The sequence below is a fragment of the Macrotis lagotis genome, chromosome X (genome assembly GCF_037893015.1).
Source record: "Macrotis lagotis isolate mMagLag1 chromosome X, bilby.v1.9.chrom.fasta, whole genome shotgun sequence".
Taxonomy (NCBI): domain Eukaryota; kingdom Metazoa; phylum Chordata; class Mammalia; order Peramelemorphia; family Peramelidae; genus Macrotis; species Macrotis lagotis.
In genome coordinates, this window is record NC_133666.1 from 31,998,339 (window position 1) to 32,015,893 (window position 17,555).

At 45.0% G+C, this 17,555-nt stretch overlaps 1 protein-coding gene across 7 annotated transcripts in view; it reads right to left on the minus strand.

Moving 5' to 3' along the window:
- ARHGEF6 (Rac/Cdc42 guanine nucleotide exchange factor 6) overlaps window positions 1-17,555 on the minus strand; it is a 126,917-nt gene that overhangs the window by 82,099 nt on the left and 27,263 nt on the right. For all 7 annotated transcript variants that reach the window (XM_074206477.1, XM_074206478.1, XM_074206476.1 and 4 more), the window contains 2 exons: window positions 14,300-14,427; window positions 13,069-13,270 (listed from right to left, as the gene is read on the minus strand). In XM_074206477.1, coding sequence (XP_074062578.1) covers window positions 13,069-13,270; window positions 14,300-14,427 — 330 coding nt within the window. The remainder of the gene's footprint in view (window positions 1-13,068; window positions 13,271-14,299; window positions 14,428-17,555) is intronic.

The window sequence follows — 17,555 nt, forward strand, 5'->3', positions numbered from 1 at the left end:
TGGTGATATGATATAATCCAGAATCGCGTCCTGTCTTTCCTGCACCTCCTGATCAATCTAAGACCCTCAGAATAAACCACCAAAATTGGCCCCTGAGGAGGGACCAGCAACAATACTAAGCCTACGACTCAGGGGAGAAGGGAAAGATGGGCAGGAAAATCGGTCAGGCAAGTCAACTAGCACTTAACAAGTGTCAGCCACTGTGCTACACACTGAGAATGCAAAGAAAAGTCAAAATATGGCCCTTGTTTTCTAGGAGCTCACATTCTAATTGAGGGGACAACATGCAAATAACTGGGCACAAACAAGATAAAGACAGAGTAGAAAGAAGCCAATCTTAGAGGGGAAGACATTAGAAGATGGGGATCCTGAGAAAGGACTTCTGTAGAAAGGAGAGTGGGAGATGAGGGGGCAGAGCATTTCAGGTGTGGGGCACAGCCAAGACAAAGGCATGAAGGTGGGAGATTGGGAGCATTGTGTACACTAGTGCAGTTGGAATATGGAAAGAGAGAAGTAGGACTGTTAAGGTAAAGAAAGACTGTGAAGAGCTCTAAGGACTCAACTAAGGAACAGACAGTCAAGCTTTGTACAAAATGCAGAGTGTAACAATGGAAAAATGAACAGAGCACTGGGTCTGGAGCCAAAAAGAACTAGGTTCAAATTCTGCCTCTAACACGTATTAGCTATGCAATCACTGGTGAGCAAGTCTCAGTTTCCCTGTCTATAATGTGAAGATAATAACATTATTATACAACCCCCCTGTTGAGGTCACAAACCCTAGAATGAGATAGTGAAATATTCAAGCTGGATGATAGCTTACAGATCAGTCCTGGGTTTTTCTGATAAGGAAAGGGAGGCCCAGAGAGAAGAAGAGATCTGCTCAATGTTAGAAATTAGGAAATGGCAGGTCTAGGATGAGATCCCAGGTCTTCCGATTCCAGCAAGACTGGGGCTTCTTTCTGTTGTATCATAATGGTTTGTCTTGTGTTCTTCCTCCCTCCCCACTCCACACACCTACTTCTGACAATTTGATTAATTGGGGCAGCTAGGTGGCATAGTAGATAGAGTGTTGGGACTGGAGTCAGGAAGACCTGAGGCCAAATTCAGCCTCAAAGACTTACTAATTGTCACAAAAAAAAACCTCTATTTGCCTCAGTTTCCTCATCTATAAAATGGGGCTAATTAGAGCACCTTCCTGTCTCAGGATCTGTGCAAGAGTTATGAGGATTAGTACATGGTAAATAGAAGTTAAAATGGTAGCATCGACCTGGAATCATTATTCTCTGGAGCTTGGGTGGGCCATCATGGGCCATCCCCTATACGAGCCTGTTTCAGTTGTTTTCAGGGCCTTCCCAAGGCCTGTTTTTGGTGATGATGGCCATTTGGGTCTACTCTGTCACCTCTCTGACCCCTGCCTCAATATGGTCTCAGCACTTGGGGTTCTGGAGAGCACAAATCAATGCAGAAGGGAATCACATTCTTACAAGAATAAGGATCATGAGGTTGAGGTCAAAGAGTAGTAGCAGTCATGGGCAGGAAAGAGTACAAACAGTGGGCAGCAGTCAGACATGGAAGAACAGAATTCGTCAATTTAATGTATCGCTTATTAATAATCTGCTGTGTGCAAGGCTCTAGGATCATAAAGATAGAAAATGACAGGCTCCCCGGCCTCAGAAACTGGCAAGTTAACCTGGGGATGTATTTGTAGACTGTCAGTCTGAAGAAGGAGGAACACCAATAACTGAGGGAAGAAAATAAACAGGCTTCCTGGGGGGGGGGGTACCTGAACTGAACCTGGAAGGTTCAGAAATTCAGAAACGAGAAGAGAGGCATGGGAGGATAGCCAGTCCAAATATGTGGAGGTGGGAGACAGAATGGTGAGCATAGATTATTGATTTACAGCTGCAAGAGGGAACTATAAACACCAGATAACTAAACACCTTCATTTTATCAATAAGGAAATGGAAGGCCAGGGAAGGGGAATAACTACCTCAGCGTTACAAAGTTAATAAGAGGCAAAGCCAGGGAACACTTTGTCTAGAATATTGAATCTGAAAAAATAGTACAAAATGCTAGTGTTTGTCCTTTGTTTTAGAAAAAGCCAATGATCCCGGGGGAAGTGATATTAGGATATGCATGTGAGTTGGATTTGAGTGAGGGGGTGATGTGCTAAGTTACTAACCTCACTTATAAAATAAAGGCCAGAAAAATAATTGGGAACCAGACTGCAGAAGATCTTAAATGTTGAGAACTTTGTATTTTATTTTGGCAATAGGGAGCCACCAAAGGCATTTGAGCAAGGTAGTGACAAAATTAACAAAAAAGCAAATTTAAAAATAAACTGGTGCCCAATTTCGAGATTCAGAGAAGCACAGTCCCTGGCAATCAAGGCTTTCATGTGGCATTGTGTGGCATATCATCATAGCAGGATGGAGGAAAAGAATATGTGAAGATCCAAGGAGGTAATGAAAGTCATATCACTGCAGAGTGATTAAGAACTGGGCAGTCCTGTGCCTGTAGAGACACACATACACACAGAGACGCATACAGATAGACACACAGAGAGACACACCATTGAACTCACACAGAGAGCCACACACATGCATGCATACACACACACATGAACTTATTCACAGATACAGAAACAGACACATACATACACACATATATACATAGACTGACATGGACACAGGCACACAGATATACAAGCATGCACTCACACCCAGACACAGAGAGAGACACACATGGAGTCACAGACACATACATAGACACACACATATGAACTCATACACAGAGACACAGAGACAGACACATGAATTTGCACATGTGGACACACAGAGACACTGAACATACACATATACATACATCTATACACAGAGACACCCATTTGCTCACACCCAGACACATCCAAAGACACAGCCATGCACACACATGCCTACATATACAGACAAGCACAGACACACAGGGATACATCCAGACATGGACATACACATATACACACATACATACATACAGAGACACAGAGACACAGACGCAGATATACACATGAACTAACACATACAGACACAAATACTGACATAACACACACATATACACACACACAGCCAGACACACAAACACACACACACACACACACACACACACACACACACACACACACACACACCCCTCCTAGATCATGTCTAAGGACCACAGAAACTCATCAGTTCTATCAATTCAGGGAAAATACAGCCCAAGTGTAGGGGCAGCTAGGTGGTGTAGTAGATAAAGCACCGGCCCTGGAGTTAGGAGTACCTGGGTTCAAATCTGGTCTCAGACATTTAATAATTCCCTAGCTGTGTGGCCTTGGGCAAGCCACTTAACCCCTTTTGCCTTGCAAAAAAAAAAAAAAGAAAGAAAATACAGTCCAAGTGGAGGACAGTGAAGCAGAGGCCAAGCAGTCAGAAGAAAACCATCAGCGAGCTCACTGAGCCCTGATGCGGAGCAGACTTTCCAAGTGGCCTTGGCCATGCCCTTCCCCAGCCCCCCCAGCTCAACCCTTACCATGGATTCCTGCTGCCTGCTCCATGGTTAGAGGGCACCGAGGACACTTTGGGATTTGAGCAGTGGCTCTGGGCATGAAATCAATATGGCCTATACCCATAGGGACTGCAAACAAACAGTCTGAATACCGAAGTGGGAGCGGATTTCCAAGCCTAACTTCACAAAGTCCAAGGCGTCCCAGCACCCAGTTCATCACGCCACACATCAACAAGCCCCAAGAGGGGCAGGGGGTTCATGTGGGCAGAGTGGAAGCCCCTCTACCAAGCACTAGAGTCTCCAAGAGTGGCCGAGAATGAGACAAACTCATCCCCTTGGGGGCCGGCATGGGAAGGAGCCTCTCCCCACTTGGCTGGGCTGCTCCCACAGGCCGGCCCCACATCTGCTTCTCAATTAGTTCATTCACCCAGCATTTCTTGGGCCTCCTCTCTGGCAGGCCCCCAGGCCTGGATCACTCCAACTCCTGACCTTCCGGGCTTCCTTGAATTCCCAACTAAAATCCCATCTTCTGAAAAAAATTAAAATAACATATCCCATCTTCTCCAGGAAACCCTTAGAGTCCTTGGAATCCCAGGCCCTTCTAGCTCTTCATTAGTCCCCACTGCTCCTGGATATGACTTGCTTGTACCTATTTGTTTGCTCGCTGTCTCTCCCACAGGTTTAGGAGTTCCTTAGGGGGAGGGGGTGAATTTTTGTAACTGGGGCTCACAGTAGGTGCTTAATAAAAATTTCCTGACTCAAGTGAAATGCCAAACACTGTGTGAGGCCCAGCTGGCCACTTTCTAGGTGAGGCCAAGCCTCATCAGCCCAACTGGCAGCTCTTCCTCTCCCCCAGTTTATGAATGATTTCACTTGTCTCTCCAGTATATGGTAAGCTGTCTGAGGGCAGGGGCTGGCCATCTCATGCTTGTCTTTGTTCCCCTGAATCCTAGGATAATGCTTGGTGTGGGGCAGGTAGACTTGGAAAAAATACCATCACCAAGAGCTTGGAATACATAGAAAAGTAAATATTCCATTCATACAAAATCATTTCTGAGGGAAGCCACTATCAACTGGGGAGGGAGAGGTAATGTCAGGAAGGAGTTCATGTAACAGGTACTGAAACTGAGCCTGGAAAAAAGCTAAGGGTTCCAAGAGGCAGAGAAGAGGAAGGAGAACATTCCAGGCATGATGGGGGGGGGGGGACAGCCAGGGCAAAGACCTGGAGGTGGGAGATGGAATGGCTAGTTGGCTGGAGTGTTGCTTGTATGAAGGGATGGTCATTGGATCTGCCAGGCCTCATGCTCCACTAGCTTGGCCTTCAAGAGGACCCACTTCATTCCCTGTCAAATTAACCTATTTCATTGATGTCTCCATTTCCTTTCAGATGAAAAAAGGAAAAAAAAATTATCAAGTACTTACTACAGGATGAACACTGTGCTCTAAGCTCTGGGGGATACAACAAAAAATAGAAAAATGAAAAAAGACAGAGTCCCTGACCTCAAGGAGCTTACAGTCTAATGTAGAGAATAAAGCCCAGAGCCAGCTCTGTGGGCTCCTAGACAGGACAGGCTGCAGTACAGAAGACAGGGGGAGCAGAGTGTGAAAGAGACTGCAGGAAGAGTGATCTTCAAGAGACTGCAGTGGGAACAATGCTCTGGCTTGGACTGTTAGGATGGAGGGGATCACCCATTTCATTCTTCTTTCTATCCCAAAATAATCCAGGAAAGAATAATCCTTTTGGCCACTTGCATGTCAAATGTCTTTCTTCTAAGAATTTGTAGCCCATCATCTGAAGAATGGGTCTCCCTGCCTAAGAGATGCTTCCTGGTACAATGGGAGCCTTGAACCTCAAGCAAAAGATTACCAATATCTGACATTTACACTTGAGAATTCGCAAAGTCTTTTACATATATGCATGTATATATATATGTGTGTATATGTATATATATGTTCATTACAGGTTGCGAGTGTGTTGAAGGGCATTTGATGATGGCATTTGAACTTCCAACAACCCAGTGAGACAGCTACTATCAGCATTCAATTATCAACCTCTCTATCTTCTGGATGAGGAAACTGAGTTTCACAGAGGTTAGATGACACACTCAGGATCATACTAGGAAACTCAAAGGTGGCATTCGAACCCAGGGCTTTTTGAGTCCAATTGCCTCTCACCAGCCTGAAAAGTCCTGGGCAGGTCATTACGTTGCTATCTTTTTTCCTCCCTTTTGGGAAGTGGCAGGAGGAACCCTAATCCATCAGAACACAGATCAGTATTAACTATTGATTGATACCAAAATATGGGGCAGCTGAATAGCTTAGAAGTCAGGAAGATCTGGGTTCAAATCCTGCCTCAAACACTTACTAGCTGAGTGACCCTGGACAAGTTACTTTAACCTCTGCCTGCCTCAGTTTCTACAACTGTAAAACTGGAGATAACAAGAACTCCTTCCAGGGTGTTGTGAGGCTCAAATATTTGGAAAGCATTTGGTCTGGTGCCTAATCCTCAATTAGTATTGGGTGTTGTACAGTCATTCGGTCATGTCCGACATGACCCCATAGATTTTGTCCACAGGGTTTTCTTGGCAAAGATACTGGAGTGGTTTGTCATTTCCTTCTCCAGTGTGTCTGCAGATAAATGGCAGCTACCATTATCCTCATCCTCATCTGTAAAAAGCAGGGAAAGGGAGCCCCTCCATCCAGGAAATTGGGAGGATCAAATGAGAGAAAATTTGGAAAGCACAAAGGCCCATAAAACAATAACTGAAAAGTGGACACCAGGCTGGAGTCTCCTATGGACTGAATGTAAGAGCTGACTTCGGAATCTTTGGTACTTAGAATGTGATTTAAGGTGTATATGGCGGGGGTGACCTCTTAACAGGCCTGAAGTTTAACCAAAGGAACATGCCCATCTCAGAAACCCCTCTGTGTGTGGCTAGGAGGCCAGAACAATCTCCAGACAAAGAGGGCAGGATCCTAGGAGGACAAATGGGCCCCACTAGGAGGTACAAGGACCTGCAGGCTGGGCTGGAGAGAGAGAGAAGAGAGGAAGCATGGGGGGACCCTCCCAAGCCTCCAGATGGAGGGAGGATCCTAGAAAGGACTGGGGTGTCAGGTAAAGGGCAAACGGAGACTTGTGACCATCAGGGTTCCTGGGGGGTTCTGCTCACACCCAACACAAGGAGACACAAAGGAATAAGAACAGCAATAACAAGCCAGAAGCACTTTAAGACTTACAAAGCATCTGCTATACATTAACCTGCCTCACCAAGTACTGTGAGTATTATTCCCATTTTTACAAAGGACAAAACTGAGGTCCAGAATGATAAAGTGAGTTGTCAGAGTCTCACAGCTAGTAGGGAACCAAGATGGAACTTGAACCCAGAGTTTCCCTATTCCAAAGTCAGTATTCTACCCGCTGAGCCACACCCTCTCTGGACAACATGACTCTCAGAAAATCATGGTCCCTAAAGCCAGCCAGTCCAAGCCAGAGCCCCACTGGCTGATTTTGTTGAGGGCAATGGGGCTGAGGGCTGAGAGTTGGAGACTGGAGGCTAAAAGATGGCAGGAGGTGGGGGTTGGGGGCTGGCAGGAGGTTGGAGTTAGAAAGAATTCAGAAGGGATTTCTTGGGCCCTGATCTATTATGCACTATGTGTTTAGCACTTGTGGAGATTCTCCCCGTAGCTCTTCTGCCAGTCCCTAACCCTGGGGTATAAACAACAGGAAGGAGTGACCTCTCCCCCCCTCAGTCTTCAATGTCTACTTAGCATTCACTTGGAGACAGGATTTTTTTGTAGTTATTTAAACTGGTGTCTTATAATAATAAGACTTTGATTTTAAGAGGCAGTGATGCCGAATGGATACAGCAGTAGGCTTAAAATCACAAGAATGGGATTGACAACCTGCCTTTGACACTTCTCTGAGACTCATTTCCCCCATCTATAAAATGAGATGATGATTCCTATACTACCTACCTTACAAGGGTTAATGGGAAGTGGAGGCAGTTAGGTGGCAAAAGATCTGAATTCAAATCCAATCTTAGATACTTAATATTTACCTAGGTGTGACCTTGATCAAGTCACTTAACCCCACTGACTTGCAAAAACAACAATTAACAATGGGCAGCTAGGTGGCACAGTGGATGGAGCACTAGCCCTGTAGTCAGGAGGACCTGAGTTCAAGTCCAGCCTCAGACACTTAATAATTACCTAGCTGTGTGACCTTGGGCAAGTCACTTAACCCCACTGCCTTGCAAAAAAAAAAAACCTAAGAAAAAGTATTGGGAAGTAATCAGTGCAGAAAACATGAGCTGCCATCACTATCAGCTCTCTAGAGACAGGAGTCTCATGGGAGATTAGTTTTCTAGTCCCTCTTCCCACCACACCCCTGCCAGAACCAAACCCAAGACATTGTATACAGAAATGTTGACTGAACTGAGTTGAGCTACCAATGGGTAGTTGTGGGCTACCCCGCCATGAGGCCTACCACTGTACTCAGCAGGAACTCAAAGCAAAGCTGCTGAGCTGAACCAAAGGCCCCAGATGGTGCACCCAGGAGATAGTAACATATTAAAGCCAAAGCTGCAGAAGGGCTACAAATGTTGGGGTCAATCCTGGTGCTCCCTTCCTCCCCTCTCCCCTTGGGCTCAGTCACTGAGCACACACTTGACCAAGTACACCCTTCCCAGGCCCCAGACAGAGGGGGCATGAGGGGCACATCAGATCACAGTGATTCTCAAGTGCAGCCGCCATCTAGGCACCTTCATGTCGCTAAAAGAGGCACAGGATTATCCTGAACAGTCATCTGCTACCAGTCAATGGGACTGACTGAGCACCTAGAGCCAAGAACAGGGGCAAAGGCAATGATACTCCAATAGCTTTCCCAAACAATCCTTGCATTTACTGCCAGGGCCTCAGAAACACTGCGGGGCCTCTTTCACTCCCTCTCACAGAACAGGCCATTCATTCACCTTGGAGGACATGCTTCAGCACTGAAGTCACTTGGAACATCCAACAAAATCCATCAAACAAGTACTGTCCCCCAGTGGACTTCTCATCGCCCTCTCCTCTCCACTCCGCCCCAAATCCTCATTGGCATTTCCTGAAAAAGCCCTGAGCTTGCAATGAAATTTTGCAACATGAGGAAGGAGAAAGGGGAGCCCATGACAACACCAAAGGCCAAATATTCATCTGAAACCATCTACCTACGGCCTCCCAGGATATCACAAGAGACAGCAGCAATTTTACAACAGATTGATATCACTGCAAAATCCTGCCACGGGGCTTGGAGGTCAGTCCATATATAACAGATTGGAGAGAATAGATACCATCTAGTTGTGACTCGAGAAAAGACAAAGACATTTTAAAAGATACTGCTAAGTAATAGTAGTAATATATTGAGAGAGATGAACCGATTGGTAGAGAGAAGAGAGAGAAATGAAGATAGAGTATAAATTGTTTTTTTTGGATTTTTGCAAAGCAATGGGGTTAATTGACTTACCCAAGGTTACATGGTTTTAAGTGTCTGAGGCAGGATTTGAACTTAGGTTCTCTTGACTTCAGGGCTGGTGCTCTATCCACTGTGCCACTTAACAATCCCTAGGGTGACTTATTCTGTGTACTAGGTCCTGTACTAACAACTCTGACCACCAATAAAGGCAAAAAGAAAAGCCAGACTCTGCCCTTGAGGAGCTTCCATTCTAATGGAAGAAATAGAGCCTGGTGGTAAAAAAAGTAAGATGGGAGCAGGCCTGGTTCTGGGCTCACCAGTCAGAATGTAGGATCTTGTGGGTAAGAGGTGCAAAATGGCCCCAGGGAATTCCAGTTTGGAATGACCTGGACCTAAAGCTAACAGAACCTAAACTCCTCATGGCAGGGTTGTTTTGTTTGTTTCCATAGCTCAGGATCTGGTACAATTTCCGGACATGTACTAGGTGCTTCAGAAACATTTGTTAGGTAAGATGGTTCCTTGTTCCACTCCAATCAGTCACTGCCACTGACAAATGGCTTCTCTGGATTGAGAAAACAAAAGGGTAGGGGCAGCTACGTGGCTCAGTGGATAAAGCAATGGCCCTGTATTCAGGCGGACTGGAGTCCAAATCCAGCCTCAGAAACTAAACTTCTTAGCTCTGTGACCTTGGACAAGTCATTTTGTTCTACCCCCCCCCAAAAAAAATGGTGAAAGGGGCCCATTGAGGCAGCACTGGGGTACACTGTATATGACTCTTAGCCCCACTAAGAGTCACAAAATGTCTTCTGCCTCCTCAAAGTCAGAGCCATTATGTTCTTCCATCTCTTTCAAGTTGAATTTTTCTGACTGGGCTCCAAGGCTTTAGAAAGTATTTTAGAACAATGAAAGCTATTCTTCTGGTTGCTATTGCCATCATCAATAATGGAGAGGCAGTAGAGGGCTTGGGATTGGGGGGGCAGGAGGTGTACAGAGAGAGATGGATTTGAGTTCTGCCTCTGACACACACCATCGACATGTCCAGAGGAAATCACTTTGCCTTCCTGTAGTCTGGACACTGACTCTCTAGGTAACAGCATCAGCCACCATCCAGTGCCAACCAATCAGGGGCTGTGTATATTCCAATGATATGCTTTGCAAGACATCTCCAGGCACCTTTGGCCAAGGCTCCCCAACCTTGGGTTCTTGGCAGTGAACTCAGGGAATCCCAAAATATCAGAGTTAGGATATCAGGCTCTGTTAATATCTGAGGTGGGCTTTGAACACAGAGCTTCCTAACAAAATCTACAACTTTATGCACCTTCTAAGCACCATTTTGTCACTGTTCTTCCTAGAATATGGCACCCAGATTTGAACCCAGTAGAGAAGGAGTATCACCACTCTCATTCTGGACATCATCCCTCTGTTAACGTGGCCTCTGGCACATTGTTAACTCATATTGAATATCCGGTCCATGTCTAACATTTATCCCTGTTGAATTTCATCTCATTAGATTGGTCCACCAACAAGGCTTAACAGAACAGAACCTTGTGGCACTTCCCTAGGTACCTCCCTTCAGTCTCACTTCCACCTTTTAATTGCCTGCTCTGAATAGATAGCTTTGCACACCTAGAGACAGAACCTCATCCTTCGGTAAAGCAGTTGCAGAAGGTGACTGAGACTACCTATTCTGGACTCTGAATGACACACACAATCTGGCTTAGAAACTACTTTCTGTGAGTTCTGAACTGTTCCAGATTCAAAGCAAATTAAGGTAACGCTTGTAAAATACTTGATGAACCTGAAAGCCTTAACTAGATGCTAGCTATCAGCAGCTCCATCATCATCCTTATTACTATTAACCCTCTTGTCATCATCATTTCATCATCACCATTATTATTTATTAATCATTAATTAAGATCCCAGGACACAAGGTCAGCAATGGCCAAGGCAGCAATCCTTGGAAGGAAGGAACCAAAACCCTGGGGAAGACCTCCAAGAGGTCTCTCCCATATCAGGGTACTCCCAAACTGGATCCCCTAGCACACAGTCAGTGCTTAATAAATGTTTGAACTGATTGAGCCCAGCTCCACACTTTGAACCACCTGCCAAAGTGCATGCTGAAGGCTAATTTCAGAGAAACTTAAATTCTTTTTTTTAAGGTTTTTACAAGGCAAATGGGATTAAGTGGCTTGCCCAAGGCCATACAGCTAGGTAATTATTAAGTGTCTGAGGCTTGACTTGAACTCAGGTCCTCCTGACTCCAGGGCTGGTGCTCTATCCACTGTGCCACCTAGCTGCCCCTCAGAGAAACTTAGAAAGGCTTACATGAACTGATGTAAAGTGAAGTGAGCAGAAAAAGGAGAACACTGTACACAGTAACAGCAACCTTATACAATGAAAAACTGGGAATGATACATTGATCCAAAACAGCTACAAAGAACTTTATCTACTCCCAGAGAAAGAACTGGTACTATCTGAATGCAGATGCTTCACTTTGTTTTTCACATGGGTTTTTCTTTTGGTCTGTACCTTCTTTTATAACATGACTAATATGGAAATGTGTTTTGCATGATTGCACATGTATAACATATCAAATTGCTCACTATCTCAGGGAGGTGACAGAGGAAGGAAATTTGGAACTCAAAATATTTTGGGGATCAATGTTAATAATTGTCTTCACGTGTAATTGGAAAAAATAAAATATTTTTTTAAAAAGGGGGAAAAAAAGCAAAGTACACATTGAAGATTATTTCTTTCACAGGCTCAAAAACACAGTAATGGGGAAGAAGTGTCTTACACAGGATCATACAGTCATGTCAGAGGCAATATTTGAACCCAGGTTTTTCTGATTCCAAAGTGAGCCTGCATTCACTTCACCAGATTGTCTCTCAATAAAAAGGTTGTACCAACAAATACAGATTGTATTACAAGCATACGTCACTTACTGCCACAGATTTATGTCTGAAAAGCTGTGAGGAGACTGAATATTCCCAAATATTCCCTTTAGAAAGCCCAAGGAAACAGGTCATTTAAATGACGAACCCTAAACTGATTTGGGTCAGGAAGCAATTGCCCATAGACCCTTGTTCTGAGGCAGGACCTGGCCATAATAGCACTACAGAGAACTACTTGGTGACAGTCTCCAGGAAACAAAAGGAATGTCAAGAGGGGGCTTTCCCTAAGGACCACAAGGACAGGGGCTCACTGGGTAACAAGGGATTTAGGCAAGCTTCCCAAGTCCAAGGATCACAAAGTATGGCTGAAAACAGGGTCAGATGACTACCTTTCTCTGGGGGGGGGGCAGTTAGGACAGCTACTCCAGCCACTCGCCTGAGATGATTCCCAAGGAGGCTCACCCAAATGGGCCAGATGAATTCTTGGTCTGGTCTGCTCCAGACATGCAATTCCATTCTCTCTGACACATTGATGAGGCATTTGTTCTTGAGGCCTCCTTAAGAGCCCCTGGCTAAACAAGGAAGTTAGCATAAGTCCTCTAGACATATCTGCTTATCCTATTCTGCCATCCCAAGAGGCTGAGGTCAGCAGGCAGGCACCAGCAGGCAGGCACTTACAGGCCGGATGAGCTTCAGTCTCTAGGCAGACCAGAAGGGACCAATTTAAGGTGGAACCATTGCTTTCTCTGTGTTTTCCTGCAGCCTTGATGTTCCTAAAGCATAGCTTGGCATAGAAAGACCAAATGAGAAACTCTGCTGGCTCTCTCTGCTCTATTATTAAGTTGCCTTTGTTGAAGAGATACATATTCATCCATATATTTGCTGTTGGCCAGTGATACCCACCAAAAAAAAAAAAACTATGGTAGGAAAGTTAAAAAGAGAACAATATACATAATGACTTCAAAAGTATAAGCATTCAGATGAACATAATGACCAAAGGAATGATGATGAAACAGACCTCTTCTCAATAGAGAGGTGGTGGACTATGGATGCAGAATGTTGCATGCACTCTCATACATGGTTTTATGTGTCACTTTGCCTTGGCTGGTGTTCCTCTTCGTTTCAAAGGATCATTCCAAAGGGGGTTATTTGGGAAGTGCCAATGATTTCTTTTCCTATCATAAAGCTCTATCAAGCTTTACTTACCATTAGGTTTAATTTCTCTGACATAATTACTAGGGAACCAGCCAGTTTTCCCATTGAGAGTGCCTTCCCACCAGCCACCTTCTTCCACTCGAGTGACATAAATGATGTCGCCCTTGCAGACTGAGAGTTCATCTTCATTGGTCTGCTTAAAGTTGAATCTTGCCTTTACAACCAACTGGTGGCTCCCATTTTCAGTCATCTCCTAGTATAAAAGGACATGAGGCCATTCAGTGGTCATCAAAGCAAAAAGGATAGCAAGAACAAAAAAAAAAGCAACAGGTCAACCTCCTCAATGGATGATCAAGGCCAAGCTGCCTGGAACCCCTCCCAATTCACTGGAACAGATACTGGAGTAGGCCAGGAAGCCAGTCCCGTCGGTCCCTGAAGTGGACTGGAGGGCGTGCTCTGTAGTGGGTGCGAGTGATTTAGTGGGCATGAAGAGGGAACAGAGGGCTAACACTTTCTGAGAGGAAAGCCTCTCTAAGGTTAAAAGAGGAAAGAGAGAGCTCCAAAGAAAGGGAAAGCTCAAGTAAGCTAAAGCCTAGCCATGGAAGTGAAATGTTTTACTCAGGGATACACAGGTAACAACTAGCAGATTCAGGATCTGAACCCAGGACCCCTGACTCCAGGGCCAACCTTCATTCCATTGTACTGCCACCATTCTTGGTAGAGCCAAGAAGGAATAACAGAAATTTCTGGGATGCCTTAAGATTTGGAAGACACCTTCAATGCTTTTTCATAGTGAACAACTCTGGGAGGTCAGGACTATTATTCTCATCTCCATTTTCCAAATGAGGAAGTTGGAAACTTCTACCCTGTTTCCACTATGGAATGATAGCAGCTGGGAAGTTTCTCCCTCACCTAAAAGATTCTTTAACTAGGAAGAAGTGGCAGAGTTCACCTGAGGATGCCACCACGGGCTGAGATTTCTAACTGGAACACACTTAGCAGGCAGATAGAGAAAATCTGTCAGAGTGGCAAAAAAGCAGATTTGCAACTAAGGCAGGGCAACTGGGGCTTTAGCCCAAATCATTAAATTCTAAGGGTGCTGACAACACGGGCCTTCAGCATGCTAAGGTAAACTTCTTTCCCACCGCCATTATTGACAGTAATCTCCCCATAAGCAGCCTCCTACTGGTGTTGCATAGTCTCTACTTGCCCCTTCCCATACCCCCTGCCCCATGCAACCAAGGGTGCCTTTCATATGACTTGCCCCAGGTCTAATACATACCGCTGCCTTTGAATGCCTTCTTAGCACTGGTGTTGAGTTAGAAACTGCTCCTGGGAGGTTTATCTGAGAACTGGAAACAGCACTAATGGAAGAGAAAGGTTGGCATGGTCTTTCTGAAAGCTGGTGATCTGTGGGATCAAGAGAAGCAGAGATGTGAGTCCTATCTGCAACTCAATTCTTTATATGTCAACAGAGAATTGCTAAAGAAGGGAAGGAAAGGAGAGTCGTGTAATCTGACCTCATCCTTTAAAAGAGGAAGCTCAAACCCCAAGAGAGAAGCAGACTTGCCCAAGGTCACACAGGAAGTAACAAATGGGATTCAAATCCAAGGCCTTGGACTCAGAATCTTCCCCTTTAACAGGAAGTCACTTATCAATGAATGGCAGGGCAGTTCTGAGTTCACTTCCAACTGGTCATGCTGTGACCATGTCCTGGCTAAGTATTGCTTCCCTGTCTCCTGTCTCTGTTGGGGCCTAGGCTCCTTCCCAAATGTCTTGTCCACACTTCCCTTGTAAGGCCAAAGATTGCACAGCCACAATTCCCCTAGAGTCATAACCTGACAGCTGTTCCCTACAGGTCCAGGCGCAACACCCTGTTCTGTCACCCAAGAGGGTTAAGGGGGAAGTAACCTGGTAACCAAGCAAATATTCTAAGTGAGAAAGAGTGTGAAAAAGGACCCAGAGCCAGCATGACTTGGGTCCAAATCCTTTGTCTGAAACTTACTAGGTGAGTGACTGTGGGGGCAAGGCATTTTGCCTCTCTGAGCCTCAGTTAACTCATCTGTAACATGGATATTATGCCCCAGGGTTTTTATGAGGCTTAGATGATATAATGCATGTAAAGCAATTTGCCAGACCAAAAGCACTCTGGAAAGTTTAATTATTATTGTCATGAGTAACTGCTTCTTTCCAATTTCCAATTTCCCTTTTGATTTTCCTCTTTTTTGGCCCTTCTTCACTTTTCCTCTTATCCACATGCAAGAAACAGTGTGGTTTGTATGGTCTACAATGCTCCCCATCCCCTGGAAGGATAAAAGTGACAGAGAGAGGGAGAGAGAGAGAGAGAGAGAGAGAGAGAGAGAGAGAGAGAGAGAGAGAGAGAGAGAGAGATCAAAGTGAAGTTTTAAAAAGCCATTGGATTTGGGAAGTCTTTGGTGCTTTAAGAATAGTAATTTCAGTGAATTGCTTTAACCAGATTGCAGGGAGTTGAGGAAGGAGAATGGGTAGTGAGGAAGCAGGTAGAGACACCTAGACTAACAAACTTCTAGAATTTTTGTATAGGAGGGGAGAGCAGGGAAAAAGACAGACAGTCATAGAGACACAGAGAGAGACAGCTAGACAGAGACAGTGAGACAGAGAAAGAAGAGAGACAGAGAGAAAGGAGTTAGAGAGAGACAGAGAAAGACAAAGAGTTCAAAGACAGAGAAAGACACAGAGAGAGAGAGGGAGAGACAGAGAGACAGAAAGAGACAGAGACAGAGAGAGTGAGAAAAAGACAAGGAGTTAGAGAAAGACAGAGAGATATATGTGTGCATATGTGCATATATCCATGAGTGTGTGTGTGTGTGTGTGTGTGTGTGTGTGTGTGTGTGTGTGTGTGGCAGCCAATGAATGGGTGATTAGCCATGAAAAGTCCTATCAGGTCAAAGCAGGATCCACTCTTCCTGTAAACGTCCTGCAAGTTAAGAGTGGGGCCAAAGTGATCCCCAAGCTACTGCCTTCCCCACTGACTGTGTGCAGAAGGTGGGAGCTGACCTTGGGACAAATTCACATGAGGGTGTACTGCACCACCACCCCTGCCTACCCCCCACTCCACTAGAAAGGGCTTGGCAGGCCCCAAGTCCAGCATTCCCTAGGAGATGAGTTCAGTAGCCAAGTAACTTCCCTGAGACTGTGGATCTTAACGTTCACCTCTTTGTATTCATAGAAACAGCGGTGGCAAGAAAGGGGCCTGGAAAACTGGCCCAGAGAGTTTGGCAAGAGAGAATATCATTTGTGTGGCCCTCAAAAGGACAACTCTCAAAATTAGCTGAGCTTCCTTCTACAAGCTTTCCAGTGCAATCTTAGTCTGCAAAAAACTGAGCAAGATAGCTTCTGATGGGCCCTTTTGCATTGCATGTCATCATGAACAGTTGGGCCAAGAGCTCCTGACCCCTTAGATTGGAGTGTCCATTAAGGGGCTGACTCTCCCATTACTTTCAGATGGCCATCTGGGAGTCCGTCTGGTCTTCCCAAGACCCTGTGAGCTAGCTTCAGGGGCAGGGAACCTGGAAACAACTTGAGGGTAGGGTCCATGCATTAATTTTGGAATCTCTCCCCTCCTCACTCAGCAAGAGAAATACAGTGCACACTTAGTGAAGAACATATAATCAATAATAAGAGGTAATATTTTTATGGTGTTTGAAGCTTGGCCAAACACGTTACATCCGTGACATCATTGGAGGCTCATAACAAGAGGTTGGTGATATCATTCATCCCAGGAGAGACTCCATGATCTTGAATTAGAAGGAACCATAGGAGTCACGTAGTCCACATCTTTCATTTTACAGATGAGGAACCTGAGGCCCAGAGAGAGAACATGACTTGTCTGAATTGACACCCAGGATCCCAAATCTTGAGCTAAAAGGTAACTTTGGGGTCATATAGTTCAATGCCTCCTTTGTTCAGAAGAAAAAACTAACACCTTAGAGATAAATGCGATGAGATCACAGGGTGGTTGCCGTGCTGGACTTCAGTCAAGAAAACCTGGGTTCAAATCCTCTCCTAGAAACATCCTGGTTGTGTGACCCTGAGGAACCTCTCTTCACCTCTCTAAATTTCAGGTTACTGATCTGTAAAATGAGCCTGCATGAAGGCTAAAAGAGATCATATATGGAAGGTGTTTTGCAAACCTTATAATGCTCTAGAAATGTGAGTTCTTATTATTGGTACACATGAGGAAACTGAGGCTGAGGGAGCTACTTGAGTAACTTGCCCGAGGTTGCCCAGTCAGGAAGGGTCAGCAGTGGGATTCAACTTCAGGTCTGCCAGAGGCCCAGGCCACTCCTCCAGCCTCCTTAGCTACCCAGCTGTTTAAATATCAAAACTGACCTTTAAATAGACACAATCTCCAATTACCTGGATAAATGGACAACCCTACCACATTCTGGAAAGAGTTAAATGATTTTTCAAAGGGGAAATTTTCCACATAGAGTTTATCAAATATATTCTTATCTCTTAGGAAAACCAACATGGTTGGCAAGAAAGAGAATTGGACT